General features: G+C 32.9%; 1 protein-coding gene across 1 annotated transcript; it reads right to left on the reverse strand.

Moving 5' to 3' along the window:
• Positions 1–2,506: 2,506 nt before the first annotated feature.
• LOC111054004 (ras-related protein Rab-40C) lies at positions 2,507–18,486 on the reverse strand. Its single transcript, XM_039434854.1, has 4 exons — positions 18,089–18,486; positions 15,813–16,006; positions 12,444–12,666; positions 2,507–7,811 (listed from the first exon to the last, which is right to left on the reverse strand). The coding sequence occupies exons 1-4, from the start codon at positions 18,237–18,239 to the stop codon at positions 7,561–7,563; spliced, it is 819 nt and encodes a 272-aa protein (XP_039290788.1). The 5' UTR covers positions 18,240–18,486; the 3' UTR covers positions 2,507–7,560.
• Between the last annotated feature and the right edge of the window lie 215 nt (positions 18,487–18,701).

An 18,701-nucleotide genomic window follows, 5' to 3' on the forward strand; every position in this document is an offset into this window, starting at 1 on the left:
GTTGAAGTCGTACAATGTTTACCGCTATTATAACTTAGCTTGGTATGTGTCAATTTACAATTGAAAGTCGTTCGATGTAGAAAATAATAGTTTGTCAAGAATGAAAAAAATTGTAGTATTCTCACAAGAAAGTTCACAATTTTAAACACATCTGCTTCCATCAAGGCACTTCAACACTTATCACAATATTGGCAACATGCATTTTTCAATTATTTTTATAAAATGGCGAACATTGACATACCTAGATGTAGACTATCCAAAATAGAGGACTGTTTCCCTGCACTGGCACTGAAGATGTTCAATAAAATACCTGTTGCTCTTCAGTCTGCACGGTACAAAAAGTAGTAGTATTAGTTTCAAAAATAAAGTATTAGTTTATTACTAGTATTAGTAGTAGAAGTATTAGTTTCGAAAATATAATGACACACAGTGTCTTATTGAAGAAAGTTTTTACAGTGTGAGTTTCTGAACGAAAGCTTGAGTGACCTATCCTTAACGTTAAGGCCGCTTGCTCTTGCCAATCAAGTTTTTATTGTATTTTCACAATCCTAGCTGAATAATTTGTTGTCTGTGTAATGTTATATTTCATATTCGTTTTTTACGATAAAATAGAAAATGTTTACTTCCCTGGGAAATGAGACTATATACTAGGTCTATTATTGCTGGTACCGCTCGTGATATAAAAATTATTAGTAATTACAAGACTTTTTAATTAAAATGCAAGGTAGCAAGTGTATGAATAGATTTTTATTGAACCAAATTGAGAGGCAAGTATAATAAAAATTTTATACATGAGCTACAAAATAGTTTTTCTTTAAAGAACAGATCAACAAGTACAAAAACAAATAGCTTACATTGGATGGATTGAATTAATCTGATTCAAAGTATACAAATGGAGAACAATAAAAAAATAAGGAAATATTCAAATACATAATTGGAATATACATAAAATGTAGCATACAATTATTTTATAGAATGAATTGAATAATAAATAATTCAAATGCTCTTATCTGGAATAATAATTTACCATGTACAGTATTTTCAACAGCAAGTTTCTTTCTTGTTCGTAACATCAATTTATGATCAAATTTTAAAAATTATATCCATTGAATATAAATGAATTGGATCGTCATTAAGTTTCAGAATTTCGGTATATAGTCAATACAGTTACGAATTACTTTTTCAGAATTACTCATACAATATATTTTGTGATGGTTTTTGTTTATTTCAAGGCGCAGTCAATACCTACTGAAGCAATATTGAATGCGATCTATTTGGTCTTATAACTCTATATATTTGCATTGCATTTATCAGGAACCTGCTTGAACTGGAAAAATGAAGTTATTAAGTCTTAAGTTTGAAGACTGATGCAGTATTAATGACTCACCTTTAATTAGATTTTTCAAAGAAATGGATCATTAGGGTAACTGATAATTGAACTGAAGATTGCCATATTTTAAAACACTGAGCAGACCAAAGAAGAGGTTTCCAGTAGGCAAGCCTGCATAAATTTGTTGTGAGGTAGTAAAATTTCTAGTACATTTCATGGACGAATTTCATTTAAACTGTTTGCAGTGTTTCCACAATGGATTTAATGTTTAACATTTCAAACCACTGCTGCTACTAAAACTCCAATTCTCGCACGCTCAATTTCACTTCTCAATACCTTATCACATTATCAGTCTTCTCTCATCGAACTATAGTTAATGGCTATGACTTGAAATAAAATAAAAATTGATAAGGTAGGTAGTTAAATTTTCCCATTGCATGAAATTGTTTGTGGTAGAGTTTTAGATAAATTACTTACTGTGAAAAAACACAGCTATCAATCACATCTATACTATTCTTGGTGAAACTAGAATCTAACATAGTTTTATTTTAAACACTAGATTTGTACAATGTCAACTACTACACACAGTTAATAAATATATTTTCAAGTTTTATCCTATAAAGAATAATATCCTACATAGCAATAACCATTGTTATTGGAAACGTAAACAATTTATTTAGCCCATCAAATTATTAAATTCCAAATGTTAACAATCCATTATTATCCTGTAGATTTAAATCACTACTAAAAGGTTTGTTCCATATCAGTATAAATAGTAATAAGAAAATCGCATTCATTTCAATCAGCAATAAAATTTTAGGATTTTATCAAGTCAATCATTTTTCTTTGCCATATTATTTCACATTATTTGTGAATTCTTCAGTCGTTCGGCAGAGGGAAAAATTCTTATACATTAACAGAAAAAAAGCACGATTGGAGCTGATTTAAGAGAGAAAGCGCACAAAACTGACACAATGATTGTGAATGCTATTATGCAATATTATTATATAGAATATAATGAAAATATTTAATAGCGTAATAAAATTTATTCCTCAGAAAAAATCAACAAAAATTATAGTTAATGATTTGGAAGCATTATTTTGTATCAGGTGATAGGAAAATTGTATAAGGTGTAGGATATGTTATACAGTACAATGAAAATAAAATACCAAAAAATGAGAAAATGATCTTTTTAATAAAACGAAAGTTGGAAAATTATAAATTATTGTGTTATGGAAAAAAATGTGGCAAGGATCGATATATATGTGAACAGAGGTTTCATTATACCATAATAATACAAGTTTGAAGAATTACAACCAAAATTACTATTTGAATTACCTGTTTTTTTATGAAAAATTTCTGTAATTATAATAATAATGGAGACTAGAATAATAGATTATTTCTCAATCATTTGACAAGAAGGAACATATTAAATAAATTTCAAGTACAACATTTCAATTTCAGGAAATATAAAACTCAGTTTAGCATGAATCATAAGTTTACAATGTACATCAAGAAATCTTTTTATATTCAATAAATGGACAAGAATGATTAGTAGTAAAAGGTTCATAGTACTGTAGCTAGATAAAAATTTGGGTACAATATTAGTCTAAAATACAACATTGTAATCACAAGGGAAATGCTAGACATTTCGCTCACTATGACAATAATTTCACGCATACGCTATTGTCGTAATGAGCATGTTTCCAAACATACATACTGTATGCTCAACATCTATGGTGAAATTCACTTCAAACTGTCAGAATTGTTTTAAAGAGGGTTGCTATCATTATGCAGAGACAACTCTATTCTACTCCAAATAAGCTTATGTTACCTTTTATCATGGTAAGGTTGATTTCTTTAGTTTCGAAATATAAATGACTACTGTTAACAAGTGTCAGCAATTATATAATCTTACATCAAATGTGCTCGATACCGTAAGACTGGAGTACACTTAACAACAATACTTCCAATTAAATCAATGCTGAATATGACGTGAATTTTCACTACAGTCAAATACTGCATCCATGAGCAAAACGCCAATAACATACACGTTGAGAAATGATGTTGCAAAAATGTCTATCTTAAGCTAGGTACTGTACCTAAATTTCCACTAACAGTACTCAAAAGGTACCCTTTCTGACAGAATGGAGAATTATATTTGTGCTTTTATCTATGAAGAACTTTTCAACAAATGTACAAAGATATAAAAAATACATTTCAACTTTCAGAGACAAAGTGCTGTACAAAAGGATACATGCATACCTTACAATCATCATTCTTATTCATTCAGGTTGATTATTGAGTTCCATTAGAAAACAGTGACTGTAACTACAAATACACTAGAATTTATTACAATATATTTTAAGTTGCTCCACACTGGCCTCAGCAGACTAACGCACGCGCACAACAAAGAAATTGAAAAATCAACAATTAAACAGAATACCTATTGCAATAAGATGAGTGTAGCAGGTGATTTGATTATCATCTACCATACTGAAACATTTAATTACAAATTACATACGAATTGGATTTGAATTTAGAAAATTAGAAGTTGATCAAAATTAATTTACAAACAGACCATGCAACTTACTATAGGTTGTAATATTGATGATTATTAGCTACTTTCCTCTGCACGCGTACCGAGTTTCAGCCAGTATAAATTTGAAATTTCAAAATTCAGTTTTGAAATGATTAAGTAATTCTAATTTTTACATTTAAATACAATTCTAAATCGAAGACACTTTACACTCGATTGAATTATTCTCATGCACACCTTACATACAAAAACAGACAAACATATACACTTAGAGACGAGTCACAACAACAGTACTATAAATACAAATCTCGAAACTTTCCTAATTACATTAGTTGCATATATCATACTAGTCTTATTCTAAAACATCATTTTTGTGTAGAATGTAGTTTCATTGAAATTGAAAATCTGTAAGAAGCAATATTCTCTCGTGATATGAATATAATAATTTTTTTTGTACAATTTAATACCATGCCGTTAGCCTGAAATTCATTATTTAATCAATGAAGTTGAAAATAATCTATCATTTTATGAAAAATAATTTTACGATTGAAAACATATTAAACTCAACTGATAGAATCAAATTTTCAACAATTCAATAATTTATAACTGAAGTAAATTAAAAATTGTAGGATATCTTAAATAATAATAATAATAATAAACGAAGGTTATACATTTCAAAACCAAACTTATTCCGAATCACTGGACGAAGAAGTACTTGGAAAATTTTAAATTTCCAAAATAAGTAAAAATACACGATATAGGAGTGGTTTTCTGTTTCTCATTTATCGGTATTATTTCCAGTTCAATTAAATAAGTTAAAGGACGGAACATTGTAGTCAAATGATGACTCTGGCTAAATAGTTTACAGAACAGTTCTTAATCTTGTGGCTAAGTGAAAAAGTGGCTAAAGATTATCATTGTGAAAAGATTCATTTAGTTTAAAAACTTCAAATGACAATTCTAGCTAAGGAGAACTGTTGAATGAAAAAGACTACGAAATTGTCAAAAAAAATTTTCATTCAATATGAATAATTATCACAATATCAACTTCTCAACTACACAAAAAAAGAGAACAGTTATTTATCTTTATCAATTAGTGTCTGGAGATTATAATTTTGAATAGATTAATAATTTAGATTGAAAACTTAATTCTTCAAAGGTTCAGAGGAAGATTCATTCAGAACAATAATTAATATAAGAGAAAAATACGACGACGTGGTATAAAAATGTAAATGTGTTTAGTCTTGAAGCTAAAATTGCTTTAGTTTATCACAAATTTATAATTTTTTGTAACATAATATGGTTGTGCTAGTAGCTGAATTATATGTTACGGGATAGTTTGAGTAAACATAAATTCAGTACTTATTCTAAACGGCAAGTATAATGCAATTTATGTCGATCTAACGACATGGTACATTAAAAATGTATTTCAACTTACAGTTGCAATAATACAACTGTGAATAGTTACAAAGTAGAACTCAAATAACTTGACAGCAGTCGGTTATTTTTAACATTTATAAGCAATTTGATGAAATCATGCCATTACTATGATTCCTTACATTTATGTTTCAAACAGTGAATTACAGTTGTTAGACATTCTAAAAATTGATGTGAATATAATTAGAACAAAATCTGTACATTATAGCTAGTTTCAAAAAGCACATTGATCCAACAATCATCCATTACAGAAACTACGTCCGCCTATCATCTACATGCTGCCAAGTTATCTGAATCTGACATCAAATGTCTTCAATATAATACAGTAATTCCATGCTAATATTGCTCTAGTGCCAAGTAAGGCTACATTTTTAATATCGTCAGCTAATAGTATTAACCGGCCAACTTCATGTTTTTGCGAAATTATGATTTTGGTTAGAGAGGGAAACGTTTTTAAACGATCCCTAAGAACGTTCATAACTAATGACGCTGGTGGCCTAGCAACCAGATACTAATATAGTTCTGAACGGTTCCGGTTATTTGTTGCTAGGCAACCAAAGCGTGCTTGGATTATGAACGTTATTAAGAACGTACTAAATACGTTTCTTCAAGGTTCTTTTGAAGTGGATGAAAGTTCATCAAAACATTATTTTGGGCAGAACATATTTTATCTACAAATAATTTTAGAATCAAACGGAAACCATAAAATACTGAGAATAAATTTATTACAAGAGTAGTTTGACTTCTCTTTCTGTGAAATGTTGTGGAAAGAAGTTAGCTGTTTGACACTTTTAGTCGACTTTAACATTATTTCCATCTGTAGGATGATAGTTTGATATCTTAAAGCTAAGTATTTTCATACCTGAAACCAAATGAACCTGGAGAAGACGGCGGCAAAACAGCAACAACAACAACAACAACAATGTCAACAACTAAAGGTGAGATGACCTGACAGCCCAAAGCCCTCGTGCAAACAGGAAAAAATGTCTGCTTTGGCAAGCGTTCCACGCTCCTAGAGCACCCCACATTTAGGGCCGTATTTATGAACGTCATTTGAACCCATTTAAAGCCAACTCCTCACATCATTACTTTATTCATTAATAGGTGTTATTATTAATAGGGTTACCTATCCAGTGAGCATAGTATTTGCCTCCGTTAATACTTCACATATTACAAATTGAATTTTCTTCTCTTTCGAAAGCGATGCTATCAATTTTAAAAGGAGAGAAACAGTACAGTAAGTTCAGTTCGGTAACGTTGGAGAGTCAAGTTGTAAAGTTTGAATAATATGTTCACATTCTCAAGTGTTCAGGTTTCAATTTTGATTGAAAAGGATACAGTTTTATGCCAAAATTGAGTTTCTTCATCCAACATGCTTAAAATCTGGTACAATCTAGAGACATGAATTTCCAATAAACCAGTCTGAACGATCAATGATAGTTCTACTCGTATTGAACAACCAAAGATGACGAGGTTTATTTCTCCTTTCTTCTACCCAGCACAACAAAACATTTAGGCAATTGTTTGTTTGTGCCACGTTATGTAGCAGTATTCTTAAGGTGCGTACAGACATATGCGCCACGATCACGTCAGTTGATGCTATGCTTATTATTTATGCATTAGTACAGAAACAGTAGACAACGATATAATAAGCATAGCATCAGTTGACGAAACGAAAAAATGCACGTGATCCTGGCGCATAAGTCTGTACGCACCTTTAGGGTTAAAAAACATAAACATAAACATAGGGTACGAACAAACCGGTCAGGTTGATATGGAGATTTCAGCTCACGATCGACCTTCTATATTTCTACCAATGCCAGCTGTTTAGTGACATCGTGGCATCGACCGCGAACTTAATCATTCCGTTCTCATCTTCACAAGTACCGTAACATGTGCTAAAATTAATAAACTGTTTATTGTAATATTACTGACTGTAATTTTGTTTTCAATGTGTTCATGTGTGAATAAAATTGAACATTGTAGTTGTAAATGATTTTTGAATAGATTTGATTGGGAGTGACTGGGCTCATTACACGTTGGCATTATTGCACTGTGGATTGAAATTTTGTTTCAATGAGTTTTGTATGTGAGAATAAAATTGAAAGTTGAAGGCGTGAATGGTTTTTGATAATGAATGAGTTCAATGGACGTTGACAAAAACGGTGAATGGTTTTTGATAATGAATGAGTTCAATGGACGTTGACAAAACGGTGAATGGTTTTTGATAATGAATGGACGCTAGCAGCAGCCATCAGGAGATGACACACGAGTTGCGCGCAGTCCATGAGAGGCGCGCATACTCACAGTCGCCGGGCGTATGCGCTAGGCGCAGCTTCTTGGCGGGGCCGTGGTGCGCCCCTGCTGCGCCCGAGCTCGTGTAGCTGGTCAGCGCGTACGACTTAAGGTGCGACTTGATCGTCGTCGGAAGCGGCAGCTGGTCAATGCTGTATACGGTCGTGCACGACACTATCGTTCGGCAGCAGAGCTCTTGCAGCGACAATACTGTACCAAAAACAAACACATTTTCTAATAAAGTATTTTATTAGGACTACTTGAATATTGTTAATTAGATATAGAAATAAATACTTAGTAGCCTTGAAAATGACTTGAAAGCTGAAACTAGTTGTTTTTTATATAAGTGTTTATAAATTAATAAGAAAATGAAAACAGGGTACTATGTAACTATTTCTATATGAATTAATAATAATAGAACTGAGGGCGATGCCCACATAAGCTCTTAGGCTTGTGCATGGGTGATGAGTGAGAGGGATGATGATGAGAGATGACGACTACTTTTAAGGTAGACGGGACCGACGACTTATCGTCCTCCAAAAGACGGGGTGGCCGTATCTATGTGATTGAGCTGTGGTCTAAAACTTTTGCCCCGGTCGAGATTCGAACTCAGGTTCTCTTGATTCTTGACCGGCGCGTTATCACTCACTCCAACGAGCCACAGCCACCCATCAACAAACAAATTACTGTAAATAAATTACAGTATTTTACTACCGTAGAAGAGCAAGCAAAGTGAAACAACCTTAACCCAACATAACCTAAAAAAACAATAGTATATACAGTCACCGACGAAAGGTGGGTGAGTATTTTGTATACTCAAAGAGTTACCAAACAATTCTTCTCATTTTGGGTGAGTATTAGTCTGTATTTCAGACTAACAGCCGAAGACTGTTAATGACTGAAATTTGAATAGTATACATACAATAATACACATACACAATGTTCAATTTAAAACAGAACCCAACTCTTTGTTCAGTGTGTGAATAATTATTGAAAAAAAAAAATCAGACGTTGAAAATGTTGTCAATTTCAAAGCACTTTTAACACGTTTCACCTTGTTCCTGGCTACTCTTTTCTGCTTTTCTCTGTCTATTTCATGAATAGCATTACAATAGTAATGTTCGTCCTCAATCCCTGTAGGGTATGAAGATTGCTCCTGTGAACAATTTATTAAGTAGCCTCACAGAAAGAAGTCAAGACTAGACCGAGATCAGGTCAAGATCAGGGAATCATGGTGGTCACAAACCTGTTGAAATTATCCTTAAATAAAAATTCCTGTGACAACGTTTAAACTTGAATGATTGACCTTCACTAGTTCAACTGCTATGCACAGGAATGAATAGCCATCCTTACCTCCAGCTCCAGTTATACCAACATTAGAAATAGTATTTTACACGTTTCACACAAATATATGCATTTTTCAAAATTAATACATTTAGTACAAGCCAATGAGCAACGGGTTCTGTTTTAAATTGATCGCGCTGATAATTTGTTCCTTTGATTGGCGCTTTTAAACTTTTTATGAGCGCTCAAAAGTTGAAAAACATTCGTCGACTTCAAAGCCAAATTTCAAACAGTTTGAACGTTCATAAAAAGTTCAAAAGCGTCATACATAGGAACAAAATATAATAATCTTATTGGAAATTTCTTTCTCTTTCCAAATATATCCTTAGAATTAGATTTTGACGATAGTTTTCTAGTTAATGACGTTTCTAAAAATAAGTACATATTATGTCGAAAAGTAATGTCGATATAAGAAAGCTTTACTGGATATTTACTGTTGCGAATTCCAATTAGAATCTATGGTCTTTGGCTGATATAACTTTCGTGGGACACTCTGTAGGCCTATAGGTGGTAGGTATTACATTACTTCTACATTATGTAGGTATTACGGCGAAGCAGAATATCCAAGAGGATAATCTCTCTGCCAATAAAAGCCTTAAGAATGAATGAATAAAACGTTAAAATATATTGTATAGTAGAGGCTAAGGGAATGAGATGGACAAAAATAATACAAGGTACTCTACAGTACAGCAGATAAGCTGCTGTTTGAATTTCTCTTTTTCAAGCAAATCCTTTAAGAAAATAAAAAATATTTCTCTACGAGTTGACAGTGATGGATGAGTGATGCACTCATGAATTTCCATCTCAATAGAGTGCATTAATGATTAATAGAGCTACTACTCTCCTAAGATTCCAAAGTTCAGTTCAATCATAAGGTCCTATTACATCTTCCAGGAAGTGTGAATGAAGCCTGTACAAACCCAGAAAGCCTCAACATCTGTCAGAATGTTGAGAAACATAAATGCTTTTGCAAGTTTGTCCACTCAATTATTATCATCATCCCTATTATGATATCCTATTATATATCCCTATTATCATCATCCCTATTTGGTCAATTATTATCAACAAATGCTTTTGCAAGTTTGTCCACTCAATTATTACGATCATCCCTACCCTCATAACGACAGCTATTGCTTCAGGAACAGTATTTTTGGCAAATTTATGAGAAACTGTTCACATTGAGTGTTTCCTTCAATTCAACGTATAACTTCTTATTACAAATTAAGATGACACAAATAGCTTGCATATTAAGATGACAAAAAATAGCTTGCATAAATTTTCACTATACAGTATAATTGACCGAGCGAAGTGGGTCTAAGATTCAAGTCGACGGTTTTGCATTTCTCTTTCTGTTTATATTTTTGTTTATATAAAAACACTTCACTCACTTGGGCTAGGCCTACTTTTAATAAATTGATAAAAACAATATAAAAATCTTTTTAAAATAAATGGTACTTCAAGATTTTTATATTGTTTTTATTAATTTATTTATGTTTTTATGTTCCGCGTTTACAGCGAAACGCAGCAATAGATTTTCATGAAATTTGACAGGTATGTTCCTTTTTGAATTTTGCGTCGAAGTATACTTAAGGTTTTTTGAAATTTTGCATTTTAAGGATAATACAAAAGGAAAAGGAGTCTCCTTCGAACGCCAATATTACTGTAAAAATCAGACTTTAGAATTAGGCTATACATCATAAATCAGATGTCGAGAGGCTTATTAAATTGTATGCAATGACACATGCAATTCAATATCTCAATGTAACTTGGTGAAAAAACAGCTGTTGTGTGGACTAGTAGTTCTGTCAACAGTAGACCTCGTGCTCAGTAAGTTACATTGACCTGTTGTTATGTTTTCTCAAAAATTAATAAATAATTTATCAATTTAAAATGTCTAGAAAAAATCCTAAATAAACATAGAGCTTTCTGTCCTATCGTACCATGACGTGTCGTCCGGGAATGTGAGTGTGAGTGCTGTTATCAGGTCTGGCTGCAACTGTCTACAACGTTGATGGAAAGATACATTTTCAAGATGTTCGATGTTTTTGAACGGGTAGTATTATAGACAACTGTCTACTAACGTTGATGGAAAGATATATTTTCAAAATGTTGGTTTTTTTTGAACGGGTAGTATTATAGTCCACTAGACAGCTGATTTATGATGAATAATTATTCTAAACTCTGATTTTTACGGTAATATTGGCGTTCAAAGAAGACTCCTTTTTCTTTTGTATTATCCTTAAAATGCAAAATTTCAAAAAAACGTATGTTTACGTCGACGCTAAATTCAAAAAGGAACATACCTGTCAAATTTCATAAAAATCTATTGCTGCGTTTCGATGTAAATGCGGAACATAAAAACATAAAGAGAAATGCAAAACCGTCGACTTGAATCTTAGACCTCATTTCGCTCGGTCAACTATTAAATGCATGCAGTGAGGCATGTAATTGATAACTTGAAGTAACTTAGTATTTTCTCCCGACTTTTCTCTGCATCAACTCGGTAAGCTTTTGATGATAGTAGCATAGCTGTTTACATCAAATTATTAGCATTGTCGAAACAGCAACTCAAACAGCCATTAGTCGTTTATATACCGATATCTCGCTGACAGGACAGGACAGAATTTACTCTGATGGACAGTATTAGAGGAGACTGTGGTTTATAACTGCGCGAGGTCTACTGTTCACAGAACTACTAGTATTATATAGGATAAAATGGCACCTTGCGCAGTTAAGGTCCAATTCCTGAGGAAGTCTGTGCGATTCTAGCCACGCGACAACTGTATTAACGGCTGTAATCTATTAGTCTGGGCGTACCCCGGTTAGTAAAGACAAGACTGGTCATGTTTAGTCACAATACTTCACATAGTTACTTATGAAGACATGTCTAATTGCAATGACTAAGGCTAGGCACACACCAGTTAGTCAAGACAAGACAAGAAATGATCAGACACGTTTAGGCACAATACTTCACATTGTTGTTTATGACACAACTCACACTGATTAGTCATTGCAATTAGACATGAGTCTTCTTAAGCAACTATGTGAAGCATTGTGACTAAACGTGTCTGATCATGTCTTGTCTTAACTAACTGGTGTGCGCCTAGCCTAAAGCCTATTGTAAAGGATGTCCCACGAAAAATGTAAAAGCCGAACACCATAGATTCTATATGAAATTTGCAACTGAAAATGACAAATAAAATTGTCTTATATCGACCTTAGTTTTCGATATGGGGTAAATAGATTCCTCCTTATTTTTGAAAAACGTCAACAACTAGAAATTTATTAGTAAATTTATTAGAAATTTCCAATAAGATTAATATATTTTTCTTTGACGTTTTTTACCTTTTAATGAGCATTCAAACAGTTTGAAATTTGGCTTTGAGCTCGGTGAATGTACTTTTTTCAAATTTCAGCGCTCAAAACAAGTTTAAAAATTTCAAAGAAAGTCAATCGTCGCTTGGGAATTGGACCGTTAGAGGCCAGTCTGTTACTGACCTTTATTCGATCTCCAGAGCCGCTCCATGCCGTTGCGCTGGAGGGCTCGCCTGGACAGTTCGGTGAAGCTCTCGCGTATGTTGAAGTTGCAGAGCGGACTGACCTCGAAGAAGGCCATGTGGTTCTTGGCGGCGTAGGACTCGGCCTCGCGCGCGCACACCTGCCGCTTGAACGCCAGATGCAGCCGATTGCCTACCAGCACTTTCGGTACCCCGGGCGCATGCTAACACAAGTAATCGGTTAAAACAAGAACAAGAAAGCAGTAGAAATGAGGAGGAGTAGGAGAATGGGAAGGGACGAGAATAAACATATTTTTCAATTTTACAAAAAATGTTCAATTTTCTTCTAAACCTTCACTACTGGAAAATTTCTTAGCTCTACTGGAATATCGGGGATTATCACTACCTCCGTAAACAGAGCCGTAGTGCATTCGTGTGACGTCAGCACAGGTAAGGCTCCTACACCAATAGAAACACTAACTGATATACATCAGCTGATATTAACAAATTTTTACTTTCCTTGCCCTAACACCATAGGTAAGGAAAGTATTGCTTTCCGAAAAAAATTAAGGTACCCCAATTTCTGAATTTCTATACGTTTTAAGGTCCCCTGAGTCCAAAAATGTGGTTTTTGAGTATTGGTCTGTGTGTGTGTGTGTGTGTGTGTGTGTGTGTGTGTGTGTGTGTATATGAGTGTATGTGCGTCTGTGTACACGATATCTCATCTCCCAATTAACGGAATGACTTGAAATTTCAGAACCACAACTACAAACATATATACTTGAAGACCCAAAACTAATCAATATTTGGCTCCGTTACAACTATTTACAACTAAATATCGATAAATCAAAAATACTCAGGATTGATCTGCGGCCGCAACCAATTCCTCTATGTCTACCATTCCATAGCCCAGATTGTGATAATAGGGATAACTGTGACTGCAGACTAATCACTGAAGCAAAATCCCTTAAATACTTAGGATTAACATTGGACTCGCAATTGAACTGGAACGAACATATACAGAATCTAAAAAAACAATTAGTCATAGCATGCAGGAAATTTTACTTTTTGAGAAATCTTTGTCCTGACCATGTTTTAACCATGTTGTATCATGCACTAGTAGAGAGCAGGCTACAGTATGGCATTGCAATGTGGGGAGGGGCTTACATAACAACACTCAATCCCTTAGTAGTAGGCCAGAAATTCATAATGAGAGTGATAAGTAGGAAACCAGCTCGACATCATTCCCTCATTCTATTCAGAGATAGAAATATCTTACCATTAAGGTATTTATATTTTCACAAAGTGCTAGAACTATTTTACAAAGAAAGCGGCCAAGATCTCAATGAATTCATCTATGAAGTACGTCACCCAATGCTACGTACAGGAGGGTACTTTATTCCGCCTCGTCCAAGAAAGGAAAATTCAGGAGATTCTTTCTATATGTCGCTCCTCGTATTTTCAACCTTTTGCCTAGTGAAATAAAGGATGCATTACGCTTGAATAGATTCAGACACTTGACCAAGAGTTGGCTATTGGAGAGGAATGAAGTGGAAACATTGTTTCAATAAATTTTATCTCAGTAGATTATTTTAGTAATTTTATTATGTATGTATGGCATTTCAACACGCTCAAATTACCAGATTGCATTATTTAAGCTCAAGAGTTCAATTCAGCTAAATTTATTTCTTATATTTCATAGCTTTATCTAATTACAGTTTTATTTTGCATTCTCTCTCATTATTGTTCAGATTTCAACTTGATAGTTTCTAGTATTGGATCTGTTTATATTTACTATTCATATTGAAGGCCTTATATTTTATAGTTTATATCTACGTTTCTATTCATGCAGAGCTCTGCTGTTTTATTTTTGTTTAATTCTTATATTTGTTTAACACTGTAACCATACTATTCAAGAGAATAAAAAATGCATATGGAACATGAACGACCCCACACTGTAGTAACTCAGGGGTTGTTAAAAGCAATATTTTTCCACTATTTTCAGTTATACATTGTAATATATTGTAATTTAATGTATTTTTTGGAAGAATAAATTTCAATTTCAATTTCAATTTCGAACTTAAGGTCCTTACACTATAAGGATCCGACACGAACAATTTCGATTAAATGCGATTCAAGATGGCGGCTAAAATGGCAAAAATGTTGTCAAAAACATGGTTTTTCGCGATTTTCTCGAAAATGGCTCCAACGATTTTGATCAAATTTATAACTAAAATAGTCATTGATAAGCTCTATCAACTGCCACAAGTCCCATATCTGTAAAAATTTCAGGAGCTCCGCCCCATCTATGCAAAGTTTGATTTTAGATTTCCAATTATCAGGTCTCAGATATAATTTAAACAAAAAATTTCTAGTGGAAACGATTGAGCATGGACATCTCTTCAATTAATGTCCAGTAACGTTTTCACCTAAAATTGAAAATAAGCTTGAAATTTGAGAAAATGTAATTATTCAATTGCAAACTGTTGGCAACTGTTGATTCTATTAAATCATTCACTATGAAGAGATAGCAGATCTCGTGTGTATCCAGCGTTATTGACCTGTCACCAGCTGGCTCAGATCTTTGACTTGAGATGCGCGGGAGCACTAGCGTCAGGTGATCAATTTTCATAATGTCAAGGAAAGTTGTGTGAGTGCGCCACACCAGATTTTTATAGGTGTAGTAGGTAGCACTACCTGAGCTGACGTCACACGAATGCACTACGGCTTTGTTTACGGAGGTTGTGGGATTATACTACATTATACATAAAGATGTGTGGTTCAATTAAAGATTTGAATGAGTTGCAATTTTTACAATCTAGCACCAACAATATTTTATATAGTGAGATCCACGTTATAACAGCAGTGGAGAAAGATAGGGGAGCAGCGTTACCGATTTTCTGCCTTGCCAGTATCTTCTATAGGATACGTGATACCGGTATAACTGATGAAATATTAACTGTTCGTTCTTGTTTAAAATGAACAATTTTATTTTATTTGTCAAGAAAAAATATTTTTCAATGATTATGATTATTTCCATGATTGAGACTTATTATTGAGCTCATCTATTACTAGCTCCTCACGTGAGTACTAGTTCTTAATAACTTTTATCCAAAAAACTTGACTGTAGTGTCGTCAAAAATTGTTCAAAAACTAAATGATTGAATATTCGTTGATTGATTGTATTTCAACATTGTTAAAAAACCAATCTGGCAACGATGCGGAGCTAGGAAAGGATAGCGCTATCTGTTTTGCCGAATGATATAAAGGATAGAAACATCAATGTTAACCAAATACTTCCAAAATAACGTGGTCCTCACTATAATGACTAGATTTAGATTTGGTGGAGATTGTAAGGCTAAAGGCTGACCTCCTCGACCTCCTTGAGCCAGCGGTCAATGCCATCGAACGACCACTTGTTGGTGATGTCGTAGACGAGTAGAATGCCCTGTGCCCCTCGCGAATAGGAGCGGATGATTGTGCAGAACCTGCCTTGGCCCGACGTGTCCCATAGCTGCAGCTTCACTCTCTTCCCATCCAACAGGATTATTGTCGTTTTGTATGCTGCAAAACAATCACACCCATACTATTACTCCAAATGACAACAAACTTTGTATAAAAACCGTGAATAAAAAAAATCACCAAAAAAGTAATTCAAGTGCCTTTTGCAATCTAATATATCATCAAGTTGCACCTTCAATTTTTATTAATATAACTAGCAGGCAACCCGTTCTCCGCAAGGGTCTATGACCTACTGGGATCTTGAATAGGCCTATAACCATCCTCGGTGAATTAAGAATCTATATGCAAAATTCAATCAGTCCTGCAGTTCAGACGTGATGATGCGTCATTCGTGGATTTCTTATCCCTTGCATGTATTTAAGCCGATTCTTTCCTTTATTATACAGATTATATAGATATTATAGGTATTTTATAGATATGGATAATATTCCATGCTTAATATAATAAAACAGTAGAACTATTTTTGGTGTAATATAGTGATATTTATCTATAAAGAAGAGCAAGAATATTGCCTAAAAATATCACGAATTATTGAAAAGTTGCATACATGTATCAACACCTATGATGTAATCTTTCAATGACAATATAGGAGTAGAAACATGTAAATATCTATTCAATAAATTCGTGATACTTGTAGGCAATGTTCTAGTTTTTCATTAATAATACAGTAGCCTACTTTACACAGTATTTCTATGGTATGTAGGCCTAGTTGATTTACTTGTTATTTGAAGTCTATTCCTTAAAAACGAATTATTCATTACTATTTAAATGAAAAATTATTTTTCTTAGATTTTTTCTATTTGAAATATTATTTTCATCATTTTAGATGTTTGATATGTAGGATTATTATAATTTTGAATGAATGTTTATTTTGATTGTTACAAAATTATTGTCTCTTTCGTAATTATACGTAGAAAGATAATAAAAGAAATTTGGTATTATGAGACAAAAGTTTCTTTAACCTAGTTTAATCTATTAGACAATACTCTTAAGCTCAATACTTTCTTTGAATTTAAAATTTTTGGTTTTGATTGAATAGAGTTTTTTTTATTTTGAATTGGAGGTTCAAGTGAAATTGATAGTGCAACTTTCAATCTTGAATTATAGTGGGATCAAGCACAGGCAACCACTACGAGAATATTGGTCAAAGAAGGATACAACTCAAGTAAGACTACCTAATTATAAACTCGCAAATATTAGATCACGATGTTTTTTACTCTAAATCTGTAACTGTAGTTATTCAGTTTATGAAAGAGATGTTAGGTGGCTAATGTTAATTGGTATTGCTACTCCAAAGCCACTCATATATGCGTTTGTTTATATTTTCTCTCAACAGCACATACTACAGAAAGAATACTTTTGAATGGATCTATATTTATTATTAATAAACTGCCATTGATTAAAATTCTGCATACTTAGAAGAGACATGCTGTAATGCACCCATATCTGGCTGGCTCTTCTAGCCTGGCATGAATAAAATTTACTTTTGAGTTAATTCCATTTGTAAGTTGAATAAATACAGTATAAGAAAATGAAATAAAAACCAATAAAACTTAAATACAATATTATCATTTAAGCTAACATTTCACAAAGAAACGTCATGAATTATTATAGGATATTTAAAAATGTTTGATGGTATTGAGCTTTATCTTTACTTCAAAGATTAACCAGTATCTTCATCTTAAAAAAAATAGCCAACAATAGGCCTATGCTTGATAATAATTGGCAACTAAAGTTATGTTTACCAAGTAAAGCTGCGTTTATACCAAAGTTAATAACTTACATTCTATTATATTGAACATATCTTATCATACACATGATGAACATGTGTGTTTATCAAGTTCCGTTTAATCTAATAGAATCTATATGGATTAAGTTATTAACAGTTTGTCAATAACTTTGATGTAAGACCAGCTTAACAATAACATTATCTGACTATTGTTAGGTTAGTTTCTGATAACTAAGTTCCAGATGAGTTTTATATTTGAAAACTAAGTAAAAAGAAAACTAAAAGTAAAAGAACGTACCTATGAATTTAAGGTAGATGAAAAGATAATAAAAATTTACTAATTTTCTTAAAGGTACCCACACGAAAATGTAGCAAATTGAAAATAACCCCCTTACCACAGCCACTGCAAAAAGGAGATTCCGATGAACCGTCTTCTAATCCACTTAATATTTCTTGTTTACCGACGTCACTATCACCAACTAATAAAAATTTTAATAAATAATCATACTCCTTTTGTTGTTGACATAATCTTGTCTCCACTGCCATAACACAGGCCTACGCTTTTGTTTATCTTGCGCATAATAAATAGTTTATGTTAAGTCTTTACCTCACCACAAAATAAACTAAATTAATCCTCTTTATAAAAACATGACTAGATCAATAAAATAAAACTGAAAATGATTACAATACAAAAATTATGATAAACATTTTTGCATCTGTTAAGTATTAACTGCTAGGAAATCAGAAAGTATTAATAATTGTTTAACCAACCATTTTCTCCAACAGTCTGGCCAACTGGCCAAGCTAATGTCAGACATTTTGAGAGAGTTAGGTGTACTAACAAAATTATTACCTATTGCTATTATCACTATTCAGTAATTTGAATCTATAAAAAAATGTTAATTTTTGTGAAAAAATTGTTGATTTTTTTGCGAAGGTTTGAGACATTTTTATTTTGTTGATAGCTTGACGTCGATAAGTGGTGTAAGGTTGGTACTACAAATTTAG

The sequence above is a fragment of the Nilaparvata lugens genome, chromosome 8 (genome assembly GCF_014356525.2).
Source record: "Nilaparvata lugens isolate BPH chromosome 8, ASM1435652v1, whole genome shotgun sequence".
In the NCBI taxonomy this organism is placed as follows: Eukaryota; Metazoa; Arthropoda; class Insecta; order Hemiptera; family Delphacidae; genus Nilaparvata; species Nilaparvata lugens.